At 38.0% G+C, this 22,585-nt stretch overlaps 2 protein-coding genes and 1 non-coding gene across 6 annotated transcripts in view; 1 reads left to right on the forward strand and 2 right to left on the reverse strand.

Moving 5' to 3' along the window:
* Window positions 1-8,093, forward strand: part of SPATA1 (spermatogenesis associated 1) — a 61,277-nt gene extending 53,184 nt beyond the window's left edge. For all 4 annotated transcript variants that reach the window (XM_024565556.4, XM_045199601.3, XM_045199599.3 and 1 more), the window contains one exon: window positions 7,746-8,093. In XM_024565556.4, coding sequence (XP_024421324.3) covers window positions 7,746-7,774 — 29 coding nt within the window. In that variant the 3' untranslated portion in view covers window positions 7,775-8,093. The remainder of the gene's footprint in view (window positions 1-7,745) is intronic.
* Window positions 1,007-20,948, reverse strand: CTBS (chitobiase). The gene is made up of 7 exons (XM_053919960.1): window positions 20,717-20,948; window positions 17,739-17,877; window positions 17,016-17,224; window positions 7,726-7,897; window positions 5,847-5,944; window positions 5,326-5,487; window positions 1,007-1,674 (listed from the first exon to the last, which is right to left on the reverse strand). The coding sequence occupies exons 1-7, from the start codon at window positions 20,891-20,893 to the stop codon at window positions 1,483-1,485; spliced, it is 1,149 nt and encodes a 382-aa protein (XP_053775935.1). The 5' UTR covers window positions 20,894-20,948; the 3' UTR covers window positions 1,007-1,482.
* LOC112309465 (U6 spliceosomal RNA) lies at window positions 10,379-10,482 on the reverse strand. Its single transcript, XR_002975259.2, has one exon. It is a non-coding gene; the product is annotated as a U6 spliceosomal RNA (small nuclear RNA).
* Window positions 20,949-22,585: the final 1,637 nt, after the last annotated feature.

Raw genomic sequence — 22,585 nt, forward strand, 5'->3', positions numbered from 1 at the left:
TTTAGTTATTTTTAAATAATCTTAAAATGTAATAGCTAATATGACTGTAAATATGATTAAAATCATATTCTTAATAAGTAGGAATATATTTACATATAAATAGGTACCATTTAATTTATTCATTGTACTTTAATTGAAAGCAATCTGGAAATACAAAAGAATAGGGATATTGAACTAGCATTCAGAGCTATGACAGAATTTAGTATCTAAGAATTTAAATTTTTTAGTAATTTATATAAAGACATTAGAAATTCAGCAAATTGTATGGAAAATAGTTGTTCTTACTCTGCCATAATAACTGTGTAAGTAGGAAATGGAATATTCTCGTAACAGATGACTGAATGATTTATTTCAGTTTAGAGGGGGAAATGTGCAGGGAATGCAGGATTTATGTAAATCCAGAGTTCAAGGATACAGACTTTTAACCTAAGTATTTAAAGGAACTAATAAGTGCAACACAATGTTCTTCTTAATTGCCTTGAGAAAAAGAACATTTAGAAAGGTTCTTTGTACAAAATACCTTTTTTAGAAACTGCTTGAGAAAACACTATCTGAGATAATTTAAAGTAAAATGCAGATACATAAAAATAAAAATTTAACCATGAAAAGAAAACTAGCCAAGAAGTAAAGTGTAGATGTCCATAAGTGAAGGAATATTAGTAATTTGAAGGGTAAATGATAACAGATGAAGGGTACATGACAAGGGGTAGAATCAGGTTCAACAGCAAGTTTTTCCTATTGTAAAATATCAGATATAGCCACATATAAAAAATGTCATCTATAACTACATATAAAAATTTAGTTGGAAAATAATAGGTAGGTCTAACCTATTAATTTAAAATATTACCAAATTATCTTCTTGTACTTTGTATTTTAATCTTTTGTATTCTTTCCCCTCCCCCTCTGGAGGTTTGAGTTTAATTCAAATGCCTCAAAGAACATGAGTACCATATGGAGTCAGGAAAATTATTTACAGCAGTTTGATGAACGTAAAGAGGAGACTGAATTGCAGGGTTTAAGTTTAGATTTATTGAAAAAAAAGTACAAAGTAAACTGCTTCTCAAAGACTAGGATTTAAAAAATCTAAGCAAATGTTTTCACTTCGATTGAACATATTTAAAAATTAGCATTTATTTGTAAGCATAAATGTTAATATTAAGGGGAAAACTTAGCATAATAAAATTTTGAAAGCAGTAGTTCCTAATTATAGTATTAAAACATCTTATAGAGGACTAATTAATATAGCATGTTGACTTATTTCTTACCTTTATTTTGCTGGACAATTAAGATATCTATGTATCTTTCAAATACAAAAGTCAAAGTATCTCTTTATTCTTTGCCTGTTTTTGATTATCCTGCTAAGTAACATATATATAGACACATGACAAAAACATATAAATTCTTTTGTCTCTTCAAGAAACCAGATCTGTTTACCTAGATCATTTTCTAAATCTTAAGTGTGACAAAAGATGTCCATGTATGTCACAGCTTTGGTTTTAAGACTTTCCACATTTCTTCAGTTTGTTGTTTGGCTGTAGCATCTCCAGAGTAGTCAAGGCAGTTGGCATTCCACATGCCAATGCCCCGTAAGCCACGGGTTTGTGTATATGTTGCCTTTAAAGAAATGCTCTTCGGGTTATCATACCACACTTGATGAAAACGGCCAGCAGAGTCCTGTACAAATAAATGAAAGTGTAAATTTTAAGTATTCAGTACAGTAAGAGGGAAAGCAATTCTTAATTTCAAGGATTCAAAAAGGATACAATAAATAATAAAAATTTAAGGGCACATACTTTCCTGCTCTGTGACTCCCTGGTTCTCATGTGAGACTTTGTAGATATCGTTGCTTGTGGCACTTTTACAACAATGGAGACTATGCAAATAAGTCTCCTAATGTCCTATATTTAAGGTCTTTTTCTTACCTAAAATTCCTTCCTTGCTCTAATCTGATGATTAAAAAGTACAAATTCATGGGACCTGTACCGCATGATACCTACTGAACCAAAACTTTCCAGGGCTAGTGCTCTGATAGGTACTTGTCTGTTTTGTGTCTTATGTTCCATTAGGTTAGCAGGATATGCAGCCAAGGCTAAGAATCTGGTTCAACAGTAGGATATGCAGCCAAGGCTAAGGAGGATCACTGCTGTGGTTCTCTGAATCCAACTTATACTATTTTTTGATTTCCCTACAGTTTCTAGTTAGAACCTCAACAGATGCTTTTGTTTATGATGAATTAGTCTAATCAAAAGGAGGTAATGATAATACATGAGGAAAGTAACTCCTTTTCTAGGTCTTACAGCACTCATCGAAGAGCCTGTCAGATCTGGACTCCATGGATGCCTTATGCACACAGCTGATGAAGAACCATGAACTAGAAAATGCTGTTATGCTCACCTTCCACCCTGTAAAGTCCTTCTCCCCAACAGTTACTCCATCTAGTACAAAGAGTACCTTTTAGAAGGTATATCATCAATTGGATAAAGGATAAAGGAAAGTAGAAATGAGCAGATCTAGGCAAAAGGGTAGAGAAAGGGGGAAAATAGGAAGTAAAAAAAGAGAATAACCTATAATTAAAAATAATTTACTGATTTTTATATACATCTGCGGAAAATTTTTAAAGGCAGTTCTCCACTAAGGCCAGTAACATTTTTTTTAATGATAGCACCACAGGAATTAGAATAGTTTCCTCAACATGACTGCCCTGAAGGACAATAGTCATTTGGTAAATAAATAAGCTATAGCATATTTAAGTATAGTAGACTCATTAGATACAAGTATATCCTATACTATATCTTATATCCTCTTCTTTCAAATATTTAGAACTTAAAAGCCATGTATGTTCTAGTAACAATTGTAATTCACCGTTTAAAGGCAACTTGAAGAACTTGTACCTAAATATAGAAATATTTCTTTTTGAAGATTTAGGAACAAACCCAAATACCTATATCTTTGAATTTGCCATCATTCTAGCTAGTACTTTGAGTGTTTTTGACACCATTAAGAAATTTGAAATGCCTCAAAATAGTGAATGATCAAAGGATGAAAAATGGAGTATATATAACATTGATATATGCTTGGTTAAGGCATAAATGCCTTCAAGAATATTAAGTACCAAGATGAAGCTACTATTGCTGAGACAGCATAAGAAGGCAGAATGATTCTCTTCATTCACACCAGAAACTTAATTTTGCCTGCTACAAATTTTACAATGAATAAAAAGAGGAACAAAAGAGGCATAACTAGATTGTTGTCTAAAGTGCCTGTGAATGAATGGCCTTCAAGTCTCCTCAAAATCTTTCCTGAATTCTAAGACCTTAAAGAATGTGTCGTCTTATTCACTAAGGAAAAAAATAGGTCAGGAATTCAAAGAGTCTACATTACAGTGTCAACTGTTATTCTATGTTACATATTTCTAAATTATGCATAATTAGTTACATACAATCTTTACAAAACTGATTCCCACGAAACACTCTTCCCCCTACGTGTTTCTAAGAGCGCTGGGAAACAAGTCTCTATGTTAAACAATTCAGTGGATTATGTACTGCAGCACTTCTCAGATCCTTTAATATAATGTTGTACATTTTAAATCTCCAAGAGGGACCGAAAGTGTGCACTGTTTCCCAGATATATTTGGCCATGGTGTGTGTGTGTGTGTGTGTGTGTGTGTGTGATATTAATAGTTCCCAGAATAGAGTTCTACAAATACTGTTTGGCAAAGACAAGGTTACAAGATGCCATAGTTTAATTACTAGGCATGTACATTAGATTCTAAAATTTAGAAAACTTTACAGTAAAGCTTTCTATGTAATTGATATACAGGCATGTATGATTTAAATCCATTGTAATTTATTAAATATGTATATTTGCAGTCAGTTTTTAATTAGAGTACCAAACAATTTGTTAAAAATATTCTGCCCTGGCTGGTGTGGCTGAGTGGATTGAGCACTGGCCTGCGAACCAAAAGGTCACCGGTTCGGTTCCCAGTTAGGGTACCTGCCTGGGTTGCGGGAACAGACCCCCAGTTGGGTGTGTGCAAAAGCCAACTGATAGATGTTTCTTTCTCTCTCTCTTTCTCCCTCCCTTCCCCTCTCTCTAAAAATAAATAAATAAAATCTTTTAAAAAATAGATATTCTTACTAGAATTAACTTAAGTCATATCATTTTAGGGCTCCTTTTACAGTAACATAATCCAAAGTGAATTCAAATATAGTCTGTACTTAGATTTGTAAGGTTTGAACAGTTCTTATTATACTAAAGGTAAATTACAAAAAATATAACTTCTTTGCCTCCCTAGCAATTCCTATTCATCAAACACCACCTGACAGAACTGCTAATCATCCACTCCATTTCTTCGTCTGTTTGTAGTATTTTCAGTCTCTAATTTTAACATTGTCTTTCATTTGTCTAATATCACATAGTTTGACTGAATTGTGAAATTAATTTGAAATGATGCCCTTTTCTATTGTAAAGTCCATGATGCTGCATCTCTTGCTCTCAGCCTCATTGGCTTCCTGAATAGGAGCCTTCTCAGTGTCTTTATCTACTTTGAAATGGAGGCTTTCAGAACTAGCAACCTGTTTTGGACCAAAGCTTATTAGAAGCCATAGTCATTATACGTATTTGTCAATTATTAAGGAAATCTTATTTTTTTAATCCTCCCCTGAGGACATTTTCTCACTGCTTTCAGAGAAAGAGGAAGGGAGAGAGAGAAACATCAGTGTGAGAGAGAAGTATCTTTTGGCTGCCTTCCATACATGTATGGACTAGAGGTCAAACCTGCAACCGAGGCACGTGCCCCAACTTGGAATTGAACCCCCGACTTTTGGTTACAGGACAGTGCTTCAACTAACTGAGCCACACTGGGCAGGGCAGTAATCCGCTTGTGATAGGCATGTTTTTATTACACCGCCCACAATGACAAGCGTCCAGTGCAGAGCAGTGCCACAATGCCCATAACTTGAATTGCTCACAGGGAAGTAAAGTTAATGTTTACACATATTTAAAGACAAGTTCACTACTGTAAGCATCAGTCTGGCCCTGGCACCATCCCACAAAGTAAAAAGTCACCAGTTCAATTCCCGGTCAGGGCACATGCCTGGGTTGCAGGTTCAGTAACCGGCTGGGGTGTATACCAGAGGCAACCAATCAGTGTTTCTCTCCCTCTCTTTCTCCCTTCCCTTCTAAATAAATAAGTAAAATCTTTAAACAACAGTCAGTATGTGGTATCTTAAAAGAAAACTGATAAAAATTCTCCATATCAAATATGCAATATGCAACTTCAAAAACTAATAGAAATAAATGTTCATAACTTGTGAAAAGTCTTACTTTATAGTTATAATATGGAGACTTTTGATTTTCATCCCACAGGATTCCAGAAATAGAACTGTTTACTTGCTTCATAATTACTTTATAGGGCACCTGATGTCCTGCCGCATCACTACAAGGAGCTCCCCGGAAAGGGACTTTTGCAATGGTGCAAACGTGATCCTAAAAATACAAAAATGTTCATGTTATAGATGGTCAATTAAGCATATGTTAAAAACTAAGTCAGAAAACGATTAGAAAAATGCATACTATAAATAGATACCCTGTCTATACAGTGTGAAAATAAAATTTCATTATTAAGTGAAGATATAAAACACTCAGAAACTTCTCTGGGATTGAATAATCAAAAATAAACTCTCCTTTTTGGTCTCTAACATTTCAGAAATTCTAAAGTTTACATACTCTCTATATAGAATAGTTTATAAATTCTAAATAGAGTATAGTATATACATATATATGAATACAAGACACATAATACAAAAGAAAGATGAAAACTTACATAAGAAATGAGCTGTTCTTACCTCCGATAGAGTCAGGCAGGTGTAATCATAACCATACCAGGGCAGACCCATTACGAGTTTCTTGGGGTTAATGCCCATCTTGATGTAGTCATCATATGCTAATCAAATAGGGACAAAAACGTATTTTTTCTCTTCATATGTCTATTAATATGTTCATACAAGCTATGCAGCCACTCAGAATCTAAATTTATAAAAACAGGTACATTTATGCAAAATACTAGTACAGTGTTTCTCTAATATTCTGAAAGTCATCCCTTAAGAACTATAAACTATAAATCATTTTCTAAACCCTTTCTTTCGAATTAAAAAAACATTCAGAACAATTAAGTTCAAATTGATGCAAAAATTACAAAATTTAATTCTAGGAAGAATGACACGTTTCAGGAAAGCCTGCTGATTGTGTCTATTAACTGCTAAGATATAGATTTAATATTTTAGATTCTAAAGTTTTGATAAAGCTCTGTAAGTCTTAAAATTTCTGTCCAGGAAGGTCTCAGAATTTCTTAGAGAAAGCACAAGTGGTCCATGTTTTATAAATATTCTAAAAGGGTGAATTACAGCTGGGGCTGAGAAATGTCACCCTCTTACTCTGTGTTAGATGATCTGTAGTTACAGAAACAAAAGAAGAATAAACAAACTACTAGTACTACCAATTTCTAAATGCCCAATGCTACAAAATATGTTCTCCTGCCAAGAGAAGTTTCAAGACTATGTAGAATGTTAAGTAAATTTGGTACTTTTCAGGGCCTTTGAAGTTATTGTGTACCATTAAATATCCAAGAGAGGGGTGGGGTATATATTATTTCCCAAATATATTTGATTGTGAACCTTTTATTGGCAGAACACAATTATCTTTTTTATGAAACACAGTTTGGGAACACTAGAATAGTTACTTCCTAATTGTAACAGAGTTACATCATTTTTAAGAGTATGTGCTTGTGATCAGACTATCCTATCCAAACAATTAGGACATGATAAAAGGAGGCCAGGTTCTAAGGTTTTACCTCTATATGAAAAAGAAAGGATTTTTTAAATTTATTTACTAAACAACAATTTAATCAGTGCCAACTACCTCAGAAAATTTCCCTTGAATCCATAAGACAACAAGCAACCTTTTATTCAATTGGCTGATGGAATATAGACTAATCCAAACTTTGGAGCAAAGACCACATCATATGAATGAGAGGAAGTACTCTTAATTTTAATGCTATACAGGCATACCCTCTTTACTGCATGGAGAAGATGTTGCTTGTTTTACAAATTAAAGACAGACTGTCCGCCTGCAACATGACTACGACTTGCTTTACTGTGACACTGGCTTTATTGCGGTGTCCAGGATGGAGCCCACAATATCTCCTGGGTATGCAGGTAGTTTGTAGTACAGCATGTGTACTAATAGCAAATGTCAAAGAAGGTAAAGCTAACCCTATCAATCATGTATACAAAGTATTCACATCATAACTATCTTCGCTATTAAATTAACATCGGGTATTTCAACAAAAATACATTGTCAGATTCTAGATAAGCCACTATCTTCATGTGATTTTGAGGGAAGTACGTTGACTTGAAGTTAAAACATTTGCTTGAGTTTCAACTACGTAACACTTAATGGCTGTGCAATCAAGATAACTTACTTTTCATCTCATCTGTATTAGACAGTTAATAAATAACATACTTATCCCACAAGATTTTTAGAAGAATAAGTGAAAACATTAAAACTTACTGTAAACTTCAAAGCTCTCCAAATTAAGTGCTTTTTAAATGTTTCAAGAAAGTTTTGTGGATGGAAAATGTACACAGATGACTTAGAAATATTAAAATATGTATTTTAGATTATGGAATTAATATCAGTAATAAATGATTATTCAGTGTATCTTACCAGTTAATGTCTGATTATAGGGAGCATTGGCTGCCGCAGTACATTCTGACCAGACCTGACTTCGTTCATCATAAGACATCACAAAGAGAAAGTCACAAGCATCCGCAATTCCAGTATAATTGTAGCACCTTCTGTCTATGCACTTTGGAGACCAAGCTACATCAAAGGTTACCTGTGGAGAAATGATACCATTTTGTTGAACATATGCATATTATATCAGATGTTTTGTTGATTACGTATTACGTATTCTCTGCCTGATACAACTCAAGAAGACAGAACTGCTTTCATATATGAATGTTGGGTTTAACTCATGTAGAAGTAGAACAGTTCCAAGAAATATATTTTTTACCTACATGGACTGACTCAGACATGTATTTGGACAGTGTTTTTATTTATATTTGGATAATGGCAATATATTTGGGCCCAGACATATTTGGATGTATACGATGACCAGGAGCAGAGAACTGTGTAGAAGGGGAGTTTTAAGCTCAAATGTCTTCAGAGGTTACACTGGAAACTCACAGATTGAAAGGAACAGGTGTAATGACAGTACGGCGTGGTGGGGCCTTTAAGCAACTGGAAAATGAAAGCAGCACACTAAAGGACTTCAAAAACAAAAGTTTTTCTTGTAAATTGTGCAGGCTAAACCGGCCATATGTTGGCACAAGCTGACCGGCCTGTGTTGGAAATCTGAGCTCCTGATTTACAATTACTTTATTATGGTAGGTTCATTCCAACATTACAGTTAAAGAATAGTGGTGTTTTACAACTAGAGGTACAAGTAATCAGCTGGAAATGTTGAACAAGTCACTTCAACGGTCTAATTTTATGGACATTTTAATAAAAGTTGAGTGATAAATTATCTTTCATTTTGAATGGTAAGCCGGTCTTCCACAAGTCTCTTCCACAAGACTCTTCCATGAGTCTCTTAACCGAATAGGCATTAGCCTTATTTTATATGTGCGCAAATAATCTAAAGTTTCATTAAAAGTTCTTTTCTTAATTAGACTCTCAGTAAACCCATTGATTAATTATTACAAATAATTGAGATACTTTACTTAAAATTTTTACATTTTGGCCAATTTATTCTAGTTACTCTTTTTTAAACTTTCCCAAACTTCTTTCTCTTAATTCTCTGAATGGTAGCACTAAAGGAAGCTCTGCTTTACCAAAAAAAAAAAAAAAAAAAAAAAAAAAAAAAAAGCTTATAGGTTATAAAGTACAATTTTTACCTATTGGACCCTGTTTTATCACTGCTTCATATTACAAACTAGGAGCTATACTATTGAAAAGGAGAAAGTAACTGATTGCCTCCAAGCAGGTAAATTTCAAACCCATTTTGCAAGCCCTTATCTCTCACCTGAGCATGAAGAATATTTTCACCTGGATTTTATGTCATAGTAAATCTCATATTTTTGAGAAGGCAGCATTAATATTTTAGACAAATCAAAAGTCTTTGGTTCTAGTCTTGGCTCTGTTATAACTAGGTCTGTGTAACTATATCTAAATCTGTGTTCCTAACTATAAAACAAGGGTGTAGAAAGAACACTTCAGGAGCATTTCTGGCTCTTTAATTCTATAACCACGATTCTGTAATCCTAAATTACCATCTTTTCCCAAAAATACACTTCTCCTTCCAGACTCTATTTCCGTCATTTTTACTCCTGGTCACTAGTTTAAGAACCTTTTCTGACTCCTCTTTCCTATACCCCATCACTAATCTCACATTTTCTTCTGGATGGCTTCTCATAATTGTTCTTCCCCTTCCTTTCCATTATTTAATTAATTCAATAAATACTTATTGAACACTGGCTGAGTGTTAGGGTCATGCCATCATCCCAATCCAAGTGATAAATCCCATTATTCATTATTGTATCATTGGGTTAGTCCTTGCTGGTCTCCCTTTCTCCTCTAGACTATTTTACATACTGCTATAGAATATTCTTCTCCAAACACTTCCTATCCATATAACCTGTTACAGAATAAAATGCATACTCTTCAGTCTGATATTCTTGATCTTCCACAATCTGGCCTATCTGGGCAACTGTGCCTACCACTAATTTCCTTAACATGAACTTGACATAGAAGCCCAAATTGTTCTACTTGCCCCTCAAACATGGAAACAGTTTCCTCAATCTCATCCTCCTTGCCTTTCACTGTAGCTTAATAAGCACTAGCAAATAGGTTATCTTTTTCACATACCAATTCTAATTTATTAACAACAGCAATGTAAAGAATGAGATTTTGAGACCAAACTATGTGAGGAGAGTATTGGCAGCCTGCATACCAGATATTTGCTGTTCTTGATCTACACTGTACTCATCTGCAAAGCTGATTTCCACACTGACAAACTTCCCCTGCCTGCATAAAGCCACAGATAAATCCTTGTATCATGTATTAATTTGTCAACAATTCTCAAATTCATGTTGACCAAATAGGACAGGGTAACCTAGCACAACTGGATAAAAATACAGTTCCTAGCCTCTATCCCAGACCTGCTGAATCAATCACTAGGCATATTTTTAACAAGTACAGCCAAGAGATTCTTAGATAGGTTTAGAATCACTGGTTCTTATTACTTATATAATACATAATATAAAATATATTTTATGTATATATGAATTTTTTAGTTAACTAGATTTTCTTTTTTAAAAAAAATATGGGACACGTAACAAATTTACATGTAATTCTTGCACAGGGACCATGCCGTTCTCTGTGTTGTTCCAACTTTAGTATACGTGCTGCCGAAAGGAGCACCCTTAACTAGATTTTAAATTTTTGAACGGCAGCTATCATTCATTCATTCAGTAAACAATTCTTAAACATTGTGTAGACATGTTTAAAAGAGCTGGTCCCTGTCTTCAAAAAAGTCATGGTCTAGGCTTAAAATCTATGTTTTTAGTTTTATTGAACTATGATTGACAAAATTGAAATATATTTAAAGTGTGCAGTGTGATGATTTGATATGCATATATATTATGAAAGGATTCCCATCGAGTTAATTAATGTATCCATCACATTGCATATTTACTGTTTTCTTGGTGATAGCATATAAGTTCTACTTTATAAGCAAATTTCATTTATACAATACAGAATTACCAACTATAGTCACATTATATGGTAAATCCTCAGACTTTAGTCATCTTCTAATTGAATGCTTATATGCTTTTACTAGCCTCTCATTTCCCCCAGCCCCTGACAACCACCTACTCTGTTTCTAATGGTTCAAATTGTTTTCTAGATTCCACACATAAGTGATACTGTGCAGTATCTGCCTTTATCTGCCTGGCATATTTCCTTGAGCATAATTCTGTCCAGGTTATTCGAGTAGTCATTAATGGCAGGATTTCCTTCCTTTTCTCCTTCTTTTTAAAATTCAGATAATATTCCATTGTGTGTGTGTGTGTGATCACATTTTCTTATCCATTGATCTGTTCACAGACATTTAGGCTATTTTCGATCTTTGCTCTTACGAATAATGCTGCAGTGAAGATGGGAGTACAGATATCTCTTTGAGATAGTGATTTGGTTTTCTTTGGATATATGACGTGGGATTCCTGAATTACACATTAGTTCTAAGTTTCTTGAGGAACTGTTTTTCTGAGTGGTTAAACCGGTTTACATTCCTACCAACAGTAACATGGTCATATGTTTATCGAAACTTATCCATTTCTTCTAAGTTATCTAATTTATTGGTGTATAATTGTTCATACTAGTTTCTTATGACCCTTAGGATGTCTGTTTTATCAGTTGTAATGTCTCTTCTTTCATTAGCGAGTTTCATTATTTGAGTCTTCTTTTTTCATAGCTAAAAGTTTGTCAACTCTTTCAAAAAAACCCAGCTTTGTTTCATTTATCTTTTCTGTTGTCTTTATAGTCCATTTCATTTGTTTCCACTCTTATTTTCAACATATTTTATTGATTATGCTATTGTAGTCATCCCATTTTTTTCCTCCATTTATTCCCCTCTGCCCTGCACCCCTCCTCCCACCAACACCTCCACCCCTTAGTTCATATCCATGGGTTGCACATATAAGTTCTTCGGCTTCTCCATTTCCTATGCTATTCTTAACCTGCCCCTGTCTATTTTGTACCTATCATTTATGTTTCTTATTCCCTGTACTTTTCCCCCCATTCTTCTCCCACTCCTCCCCCCAATAACCTTCCACATGATCCACATTTCTGTGATTCTGTTCCTGTTCTTGTTGTTTGCTTAGTTTGTTTTTGGTTTTGTTTTTTTTTTTAGGTTCTGTTGTTGGTAGTTGTGAGTTTGTTGTCATTTTACTGTTCAGAGTTTTGATCTTCTCCTTTTTCTTAGATAGGTCCCTTTAACATTTCATATAATAAGGGCTGGGTAGTGATAAACTCCCTTAACTTGACCTTATCTGGGAAGCACTTTATCTGTCCCTCCATTCTAAATGATAACTTCGCTGGACAGAGTAATCTTGGATATAGGTTGTTGCCTTTCATGACTTTGAATACTTCTTCCCAGCCCCTGCTTACCTGTAAGGTTCCTTTTGAGAAATCAGCTAATAGCCTTATGGGAACTCCTTTGTAGGTAACTGTCTCCTTTCCTCTTGCTGCTTTTAAGGTTCTCTCCTTATCTTTAATTTTGTGTAATATAATTATGATGTGCCTTGGTGTGTGCTTCCTTGGGTCCAACTTCTTTGGGACTCTCTGAGCTTCCTGGACTTCTTGAAAGTCTATTTCCTTTGCCAGATTGGGGAAGTTCTCAAATAAGTTTTCAATTTCTTGCTCTTTCTCTTCTCCTTCTGGCACCCCTATGATTTGGATGTTGGAATATTTAAAGTTGTTCTGAAGGTTCCTGAGCCTCTCCTCATTTTTTTGAATTCTTATTTCTTCGTTCTGTTCTGGTTGAATATTTATTTCTTCCGTCTCGTCCAAACCGTTGATTTGAGACCTGGTTTCCTTCCCGTCACTGTTGATTCCCTGTACATTTCTTTTCATTTCACTTTGCATAGCCTTCGCTTTTTCTTCCATTTTGCAACCATACTCAACCATTTCTGTGAGCATTCTGATTACTAATGTTTTGAACTGTGCATCTGATAGGTTGGCTATCTCTTCATGACTTAGTTCTATTTTTGGAGCTTTGATCTATTCTTTCATTTGGGCCATATTTGTCTCCATGTGCCTGTTATGTTATAAGGGGCGGAGCCTTAGGTATTCACCAAGGCAGGGTGACCCATGCTGCAGTGTGTTACTGTATGTGAGGGAGGGGTCCAAGAGGGAACAATGCTGCTTGCTTGGCTCTCAACCAGCTTTCAGTCACTTCTCCTGCTACCCACAAGCAAATGGGTCCTTCTGGTGCTGATTCCGGGGTGGGTGGGTTTGTGTACATTCTAGAACCCTGTGGGTCTCTCCCACAAACTTCCTGTGAGGCTGGGAGTTTCTCCTGCCACCACAAGACCCACATATTTTTACAGCCAGAGGTTTTGAGGCTTTATTTCCCCACACTGGAACCCTGGGTTGCATGGTCTGTCTCATTCCCCAGTTGTTCCTCCTGGTTTACCTGCACACAAATGTGGGACTGCCCTGTATACCAGCCACTGCCTTGCCATGTGTCCTCTCCACCGCAGCTGCCTGTCTCTACCCCTCCTACTAGTCTGAATGAATGTTTCTTCTTTAACTCCTTACTGTCAGACTTCCACACAGTTAGATTTTCTGGCAGTTCTGGTTATTTTTTGTTTCTAAATTTGTTGTCGTCCTTTTGGTTATATGAGGAGGCAAAGTGTATTTATGCCTCCATCTTGGCCAGAAGTCATCTGTTTCCACTCCGATCATTGTTATTTCCTTCCTCTACTAACTTTGGGCTTCATTAGTTCTTTTTCTAATTTCCTTGAAGTGTAAAGTAAGTTTGTTTGTGTATTCGAGAGCTTTCGTCTTTTTTTTTTTTAAGGTTTTATTTATTTATTTTTAGAGAGAGGGGAGGGGAGGGAGAGAAACATCATTGTGGGAAAGAAACATAGATCAGTTGCCTCTCACATTCCCCTAACTGGGGCCCTGGCCCGTAACCCAGGCATGTGCCCTGATTGGGAATCAGATTAGCGACCTTTTAGTTCTCAGGCTAGCATTCAGTCCGCTGAGTCACACCAGCCAGGACTAGAACGTTCTTCTTAATGTAGGCAATTATCAGCATAAACTTCCCTTTTAGAGTTGCTTTTGCCATATCCCATGTTTCAGCACATTGTGTTTCTGTTTTCATTTGACTCAAGATATCTTTATTTCAATTCTGATTTCTTCTTTGACCCACTCACTGGTTGTTCAGTAGCATACTGTCTACTTTGTATATGTCTGTGAGTTTTCCAGTTTCCATTTGTAATTGATTTCTAGTTTCATATCATTGTAGTCAGAACAGGTGCTTGATATAATTTTAGTCTTCTAAATGTTAGGTAGCAGCTAGGCATGAGCAGCCAGAGGGGAAATAAAGCAGGGCCTTCGCCATGACAATCTAACAGAGAACTTAAGACGTGAGGCTAGAATCAAAAGGGAGACATGTCTCACCAATTAACTCAGCAGTCCTGAGCCTGGTCCGATAAGATTGCCAGGTGTTTTGAATATCACAAGCAAAACTATAATAGCCAAAACTATGATAACTCAGGGGGAGGGGAGCCCTTGAAATTCGTCTCCACTGGCTGGGAAAGAAAATCTTTAAAACTGTGTATTGATCCCAAGGTCTAGAAGGGAAGGAGGAAGGGGAACCTAGAAGCTGACTAAAGTATGTAACTCCTGGATTCCTGAGAGCCAGCGCACTCAGATTAGCTCAGTGCTCACTTGTAGCCAGGTGCTCAAGAGTATACAACAAACTTACTCACAACTTTATGTCCTCTATACATGGGGCATCCAGACTAGCCCAGTACCTGCTTGCAGTTTGTGCTCGTATGTGTTTCATAAATAAACTTGCTGTCTCATTTCCACTGTAAGTGTTGTCTCTTGCCTGAATTCTTCTCTTGTGAGCAAGACAAGAACTGAGGAGAAGCAGCCCCTGACTCGGGTCTCCCCAGTGACATAAACATCATTAAGATTATTGATGTTAGACATCATAAACATCATTTTGTGGCTTAGTATGTGCTTTCTCCTGGAAAATGTTTTATGTGCACTTGAGAAGATGTGTATTCTGCTGTTATTGGATGGACAGTTCTGTTGTATGACTGTTACGTCACTTTGTTCTAATATGTGCTTCCTTATCAAAGTCTCTCTGTTGATTATCTTTCTGGATAGTCTATGCGCTCCTGAAAGTGGAGAAGAGAAGTCCTCCTCTATTACTTCAGTATTGCTGTCTATTGCTTCCTTCAGATACGTTAGCATCTGCTTCATGTATCTGGGTGCTCTGATGCTGGGGGCATAAATATTTACAACATATAGGTCTATTTGATGTGTTTCATAAGTTCCTTAAGCTATCTTCAGTCTTTTTCATTCTTTTTTTTTTTTTTTTTACTGATCTGACTAGATGACTTTCTCTGCCTTTAAGTTTACTGATCCTTCTGTTTGGTTCAGTCTTTTGTCGAGCCCCTCTTGAATTTTTCAATTCTGTTATTGTTATTCTTCATTTCTATGACTTCTGTTTAGTACTTTTTAATATTTTCTGTCTCTCTGTGAAATTCTCATTTTGTTCAGACCTTGTTCTCCTGATCTCAGTGAGCCACGTTATGACTATTATTTTGAATTTACTATCAAGTCAATCCCTTAGCTCTGTTACATTAAGATCTTTTTATAATGTTTCATCTTGTTATTTTCTTTGGGGTCTGGGGAGGACTGCAGTCACTACCTAAATCTGTGCTAATTAGAAGCCAGATTCTTAGGCAGCAACTTGTAATGTATGCAGTCAAACCCTTCCTGGGAAAATACACGGATTTTTTTTTTCCTGCTTTCTGAGCTGAGCCCTAGGGGAAATACCCATTGCAAGTGCCTGAGTGCCTTGGGAAACTCCTCTTTGTTTGCTACGATCCTGTGGGACTGGGGAATGCAAGCTCTGTTGGCTTTCAGAGCTAGGTGTTTGGGGGACCCATCCTTCACATAGGAGCCTTAAAAACTGGGGCACTAAAGGTGCATTCCAAACCCCTCACTCCTCAGAAGCTGGAGTTGAGGGTTCCCTCCCTATTACATGGTGCTAGGAGTGGGGTTTATGGCAGAGAGTGTCTCAGCTTTCCCTACCAAATTCGATGTGGTTATTTTCTCAGTCGCCATATATGTAGCTAGATTCTGCATTTCTCTCTGAGGAAATTGTTCCATCTGTAACCGGACATTCTGTGTGTCCATGTGAGGAGAGAAATTCAAGAGTTTCCTGTGTCTCCATTTGGTCCAGAATCTCCTCGACTTAACCATAATCACCTATAAAACTTTCTTAAAAATATATGGATTCTAGGCTCACTTAAAGCATGTGAATAATAATTCCTGGGAGTGGGTTCCAGTGTGAGTGCGTGTGTGTACTTTTTCTATGACTGTCTTGCTATCTTGATATATGACCAGGTTTCAGAATCACTAATCCTGGGGCCACGTTGTCCTTTGTTACCTATACATTGCCTGACAAGAAGCCTTGTGATCTGATCTACTGCTCTAACCACGCTCAGTATGGCAGTGGGGAAGCATACTGCCTTTTGTCATAGCTCTGACTAGTTCTATGGAGTTAGTTCTTAGAGCCTTAGTGGGCCTTGGGTGCTTTACAACTATTCAAAGTCCGTGGAGCAGCTGAGACACCGAGAAGTGCCTCTACTCTGAGGCAAGAGCTGTCTGTCCTTCACTGGTGAAAACAGGGCCTGAACAACATAGCCGTTCCCGATTCTTGCTGATCCCTTTGCCTATCCATATTTCTAGTCCTGTTGCAAGGCTAGAAGGTGGGGGAATCCATGTTGTGTCTTGATGTCCACAGAGATCAGATTTAGCATGTTAAAAGTCTATAAAATTTTGCTATGGCTGATGTAGCTAAGTGAATTGAGCACAGGCTTGTGAACCAAAGGGTCTTGGTTGGATTCCCAGTCTAGTGCACACGCCTGGGTTGCTGGGCCAGGTCCCCAGTAGGGGGCGTGCAAGAGGCAACCACACATTGATGTTTCTCCCCTCTTCTTCCCTTCCCCACTCTCTAAAAATAAATAAATAAAATCTTTTTTTAAAAGTCTATAAAATTTATTTAATAAAACTGTCAGAGTTCCAGAAATATTTTCTAAGATATAAGTGCTGAACTTTTATCCTAGATTCTATTAGTTATACATTCAAGAATACATTTTGATAAGGAAATTTAAGGGGTTCCTAAATACACCAAAGGAATTTTTTACCTGTGATCCTTCAATTTCACGATGGAAAGCGTCTGCAGTTTCTTGGACTAAAGCAGTCAATGCGTCATATTCAGGTGTTGAACAATTAACTTCTTGCTCTATGTCTATATTAATTCCATCCATATATTGTGTTTTGGCCAAGTTAACTTGTTGAGCTATCCAGGATGTTCTGAATTTAGGGTCAATGATATCCTTTAATGATACGTCTCCTGTGAGAGAAAAACACATCTTTCGTGCATATATGCTTTTCACCGTTTAATGACATTTACTTCACAAACCCCTTCCAAAGAAATCAAAATGTCCTTTAAACATCTCATTATTTTGGAATACTAAGCTCCCACTTTGTCTTCCGAATGAAGAAATAATATACTAAAATAATCAGAAGTCATTACTTATGCACCTCCAAAATAACTGTTACGAGTAATTAGTAAAATCATTCCCAAAGTAGAAGCAGAAATGGTGGACTATGACTAGCTAAAGGTCATCATGCTAATTAGGAGTCACATTTGGCTCAAGATGGTGCCATGGTTTAATTCTTTAATAATATTTGCATTTGTAAAATGAACTAAACAATATCAAGATTGAGTTTAGAATGCTAAAAAATATGCCAGATGAACATGCCAGATGCCAGATGAAAAGGGAAGTATTTGGAAAACAGCAATAGCAAACGATGCGAGTAAACTTACCAGTTGTCTGGACACATCTGGTAAAAACCGTACTCACCTTTTAGCACTACTCTGGCTCCGTTTGAATGGGCATAGCACATAAGTTCTGAGTCATACTTTCCAAAAAGGGCCACGGTTGTAATCTGTGACCAGTCATAAGATTTCCAAGTTTTGCCACCAACATCAAACACAAAGACCTGCCGGGACACCAGGGATAAACACCATCACTTAAACCAAGAAGAATATCATGCTGACCGCCCCAAAATAACATGAAATACCAAACATATGTCAGGTACTGGGGGTACTGAGAGGATAACAGTGAATAAGACATTGGGGTAGGAGTCCCAATGTAATTGGTGGCAGGGGAAATTAGCCAGCCTGGAAAGTAGGAAAGGATAGCGAAGAAGACAGAGTGGCAAGTGCCAAGGCCTGGAGGCAGAGAGAGCATGGTGGTGTTGTAACTAGATTCTGAGAATGGCTCACCCCTAGAACTGGATTGCAACAGCAGGGAAGAACCAGAGTAGCAACTAAGGATTTGAGAATTATAAATCATAATCATAAAGGATTTGAGAGCCCTCTTGAGAAATTAGTAATATTTTATCCTGAAGGAAAGGGTTTTAAAGGAGAATTCACACATTGGCATTTTAGGTCTGCATTTATGTATGCATTTTAGAACAATCCCTTCAGCTGAAGTGGAAATGGATTCAAGAGATGGCCTCTCTTGAGTCCAAACCTGGAGGTAGAATATCTAATAGGGAAGCTGTTGGAAGAATCCTAACAAAAGATGATGGTGACCTCAACTGATGCTGTGGAGCAGCAGACACAGGTGAGATTAATACACAGATCTGAAAGATGCTAAGGAGTCAAAGTTTGTGACTATTGTGACTATTTGAATGAGTAAGGCAAAAGAAGAAGAGGAAGTTGATAATCCACCTTCTGGCTGCTGTAGACAGAGCCATAGATACTGTATTTCTATGAATTATTTTGGTGAACCTGACTTCTTAGAATAGTACTCAAGTTAAATTCTAAAACAGGTGATGTTATGTTTTTCCAGTATTTTTACCACACAGATAATTCTAGAAGCACAGAAGGCTCACTGGTCATTATTATTTTTATCCCAAGTAAGGTGTTAATTAATTCAGCAAATAGTTATTGAACTCCAGCAAGGAACAGGGAAAGGATGTTGCTAGGCATCAGTGGCAGAGAGGTGAAAAAGAGAACAGGTCCATTGTCCAAGGACAGTGATGTTCAGGGCTGCGTGGGAGCGCAGGGACCATGACAGCATGCGAAGGGGAGCTGCTTCCCTAGTGGAGCAGGAAGACTTCCCTGTGGACCACACACTTTCAGGAAAGGACTGAAATCTGGGGAACAATCTGGACAGAATGGAAGAGACATACCTGTGAACCAAAAAAAAAAAAGGCATTTTCAGCAAAGAGAACAAAAAGTGCAAAGGTTTCAATCCCTCAAGAGACTTCGGATTTTATGGAGCCAAAAGAAAGTCCATGTGGCTAGAACACAACCCTGTAAGTACATGGGATCAGGTAAAACTAGTAAGGCAGGTCAGGGCAAGATCAGTAAGGTTTTGTAGGCCAGGGAGGACTTGGTATTTTATCCTGAGATCAATGAGAAGTCTTTAAGAGTATTTTAAGCAGGGGTGTAGCTTAAGATTTGCATTAAGAAATAAAAGAAGTTGGGGTGGGGGATTATTGGTCCACTGTGAGCAGAACAGATGGGGAAGGTTGGTGGGGAGAGCTGGCTATTAAAGTTAAACGACATTTCCCAATTTTCTAGTTTCTGGATTTATGTTTTGTTTCACTTTTCAGAATTCACTGTGCATAACTCATTTTTCTCCTAAGCAGTTTTCCATTGAAATGATAAAAAGTACAAAATGTGGGATTGAACAGCTCATTGTTTTTAGACACATATCTCCATCATAAACCTTAACCACTATTTTAATTCTGATAATTAAAATTGAATTTGTTAAAAAAAAAAAAACTACTGAGAGTCTGTGATATAATAGAAATCCTGAAACATAGCTGGATGAACTAATTGAAAATACAAGAGAAAAAAGCTGTGTAGTCTAGTCATGGGGTTTGAAAAATACAGAAACGGTCAGTAGGGAAAAAGACCATTTACCATGAACACACAACGAACAGTTTTGCTTGTTTGCATAACTCACTTCCCAAATGCCCACAGACCCTGTCTGACCTGCTGAGTGTTCTCCATCATAAACCCCTCACCACTTTTATTTTTTCTCCTAAACAATGTGTATGTGTTTTTATTGGCATTGAAATGCGGCAGCATCAAACTTATCTGCTAGATTAAGAACTGGCAAGTGTCCCTACATTACACAATAATACTCTTTGGACTAAGCCTTTACACCTCTCTGAGGTCCATTCCTGCTGCAGTCATCAAAAGCTAGCGGTCAGTTAGTTTTCATGTTGCCCCCAAAACCGTTTGATTAAAGTTGCAAATACCTTACCAATTGTTAGGTGTAGAAGGAAAATTTATTGACCTATTTTTATCCACCTTCGAGGATGATTTTTGAGGTGCCTGAAGGAAAGGGGTGGTGAGTATAGAAAAGCAAAACATTCTGCCCTCCAGTGCGTTGCTGGAGCGCAGAGATTCTTTCAAATGGAATCCTCGTTCCCTTCAAAACCAGTGGGTCTTCCAGTCCAGGGAACGGCTCATCATCCTAGCCCCTTGCTTGTAAGCCTGGAGCGAACGGCAGAGACACTGCTGTGTAATGAGAGAAGCTTGTGTTTGGAGTCAGATCTGGGTTTGAACACTGGCCTGCCTCTTCCAGACAATCACTTGTTGTCAGACGTGGGAGGAGTTACTCAACCTCTCCGAGCCAGAATTTCTTAATCTACCAGATAAAGGAAATTTATAAATAGAAAAGCCCGGGGGAGTGGTCAAATGGGTTTCAGCAGCTGCAACCCCCGTTTTCTAGAGGTTCTACTCCAACTTCTCTTCGGGCTTGCAGGACCAGACCGGGGCGGGGGAGGGGGCCGGGGGCACTCGAGAGGCGCTTACCTCGAAATTGGGGCGGTTGCGGATGGGCTGGCACAGCGCTGGATCCTGGCACGGGCAGTTGGCCCCAGCCTGGAGCGGCAGCAGCAGCAGCAGCAGCAGTAGCAGCGGAGCGATCCCAGGGGTGCTGCTCCAACGCTGCGGTAGCACGCGTCGGAGTCTGAGCGATAGTCTGGGCATGCTGGTGGGTCAGCGAGTGGCCGAGTGGGTTCCTCCCGCCAGGCTGGGAGGGGCGGAGCCTGCAGCTCTACCGAAGGGGGCGGGCGTGGGCGGTGCTCTTGAGCTCAGAAGGGGAAGGGCTGGGCGTTAGCCAAGCCTGGGTGCCTCAGGGTTGGATAGAGAAGTAGGGACTCTCTGAAAGGCGACTGCTGTGAGCCAGGGCCTCTGCCCACCAGGTGACTCATCAAGTATCATCTGTACCTTTCGTATCCCCACCAAACACTCTGCAGCTCTTGGCTGCCAGTGTACTCCTTGTGGAGTCTGCAGGTGCAGGGTTGCCTCCAAGTGGAGAAGTAGGTGTCCTTGAAAAGGAAGGAAGAGTGATAGAGTTGGAATGGCCAAAAGATTTTTTTAAGGTAGAGACAAACGTTCTGAGTTAAGATGGCTGATTGAATATGGTCATCCAATTCCACTTCCTCGGGAGGGGGGCGGGGGGGGCAGGGAACCCCAAGCCCACAGGGAGGAGGAGATGACAGCTACGATATTTTGGAAGCTGGAAAGCACAAGTATGAGAGGTACAGTAAGTGCCCCAGCTCCAACAGTGGGGAAAGCTGAGAGCTCAGTTTAAAGTAGACACCTGGAAAGGTTCTGGAGCTGCAAGAAGTGACTGAGAAAATAGGATTTAAGAGTGGTGGAGTGGATTTCTGAAAATAAGGGGGAATTAGTGAAAGCTGCTTGAGAAGCAGTTAGATCGCTACATTTTTTTCCTTCCAGTGTTGTGTCTCTAGGCAGCTGCCCCTTTCCCACCGAGGCTGAAGTTCTGAGGTTTAATTCTCTGGAGGGAGTAAAATCTCTGAAGTGCTCAGGTACTGCACCTGAAAGGGGAGCTCGGTGACTTCGTGCCTGACCACCGGTACCGACATCGGGGTCTCCACAGACTGCGCCAGACTGCTCTGTACTGGAATTCGAGGTCAAGAGCCTGGCCCACTCGCAGCTTTCTCCCTTTTTACTTCTTATTTTTTTAAGTCACAGATGGCAAACAAGAAAATCCAATAATATAAAAGGAAGAGGCCTAAACAACAACGATTAAAAAATGAATATGGAAGAAAGACACTGCAGGGCGAACACTTTTAAAAACCTCTCAGAAATACTCCCTTTTGGGAAACTTTAAGAGAAAATGTAGCCTCTATAGGATGCAACAACAAAAAATGGGAGTGGGTGGATACATAGAGTTCTTGGAAATTAGAAAGAAGATAGCAAAAAGGGGGGGATTGAAGACAATTTGAGGAAAATAGAGCAAAAATACTCTTCGATGAGAAAGAAAAGAAAATTGAAAGAGCAGTCCAGAGAGGAAGAAGTCAATTAAGTAATTGAAGAATAACTTTCAGGACTGAAAGACACAAGTTTTCAGAATGAAAGAGCAAAGAATAGATCCTAAAAGCTTCCTAAGAGAAAAAAAGTCATGTAGGAGAATCAGAATGTCATCAGCTTTCTCAACATCAACACCTGAAGCTCAAAGACAATGAAGCAATGTATTTGAAATTCTGAAAGAATATAATTCCACATAAATTCCTGCCAAAATATCAGTCAAGTGGAAAGTCATGCAAATTTTCAAAGTGTTACCTATTATACATGCTTTCTTAAGAAACTACTAGAGAATGTGTTTCACCAAAACAAAGAAAGAATGAAAGAGGAATAAAAGAGATACAGGAA

The sequence above is a fragment of the Desmodus rotundus genome, chromosome 3 (assembly GCF_022682495.2).
Source record: "Desmodus rotundus isolate HL8 chromosome 3, HLdesRot8A.1, whole genome shotgun sequence".
Taxonomy (NCBI): Eukaryota; Metazoa; Chordata; class Mammalia; order Chiroptera; family Phyllostomidae; genus Desmodus; species Desmodus rotundus.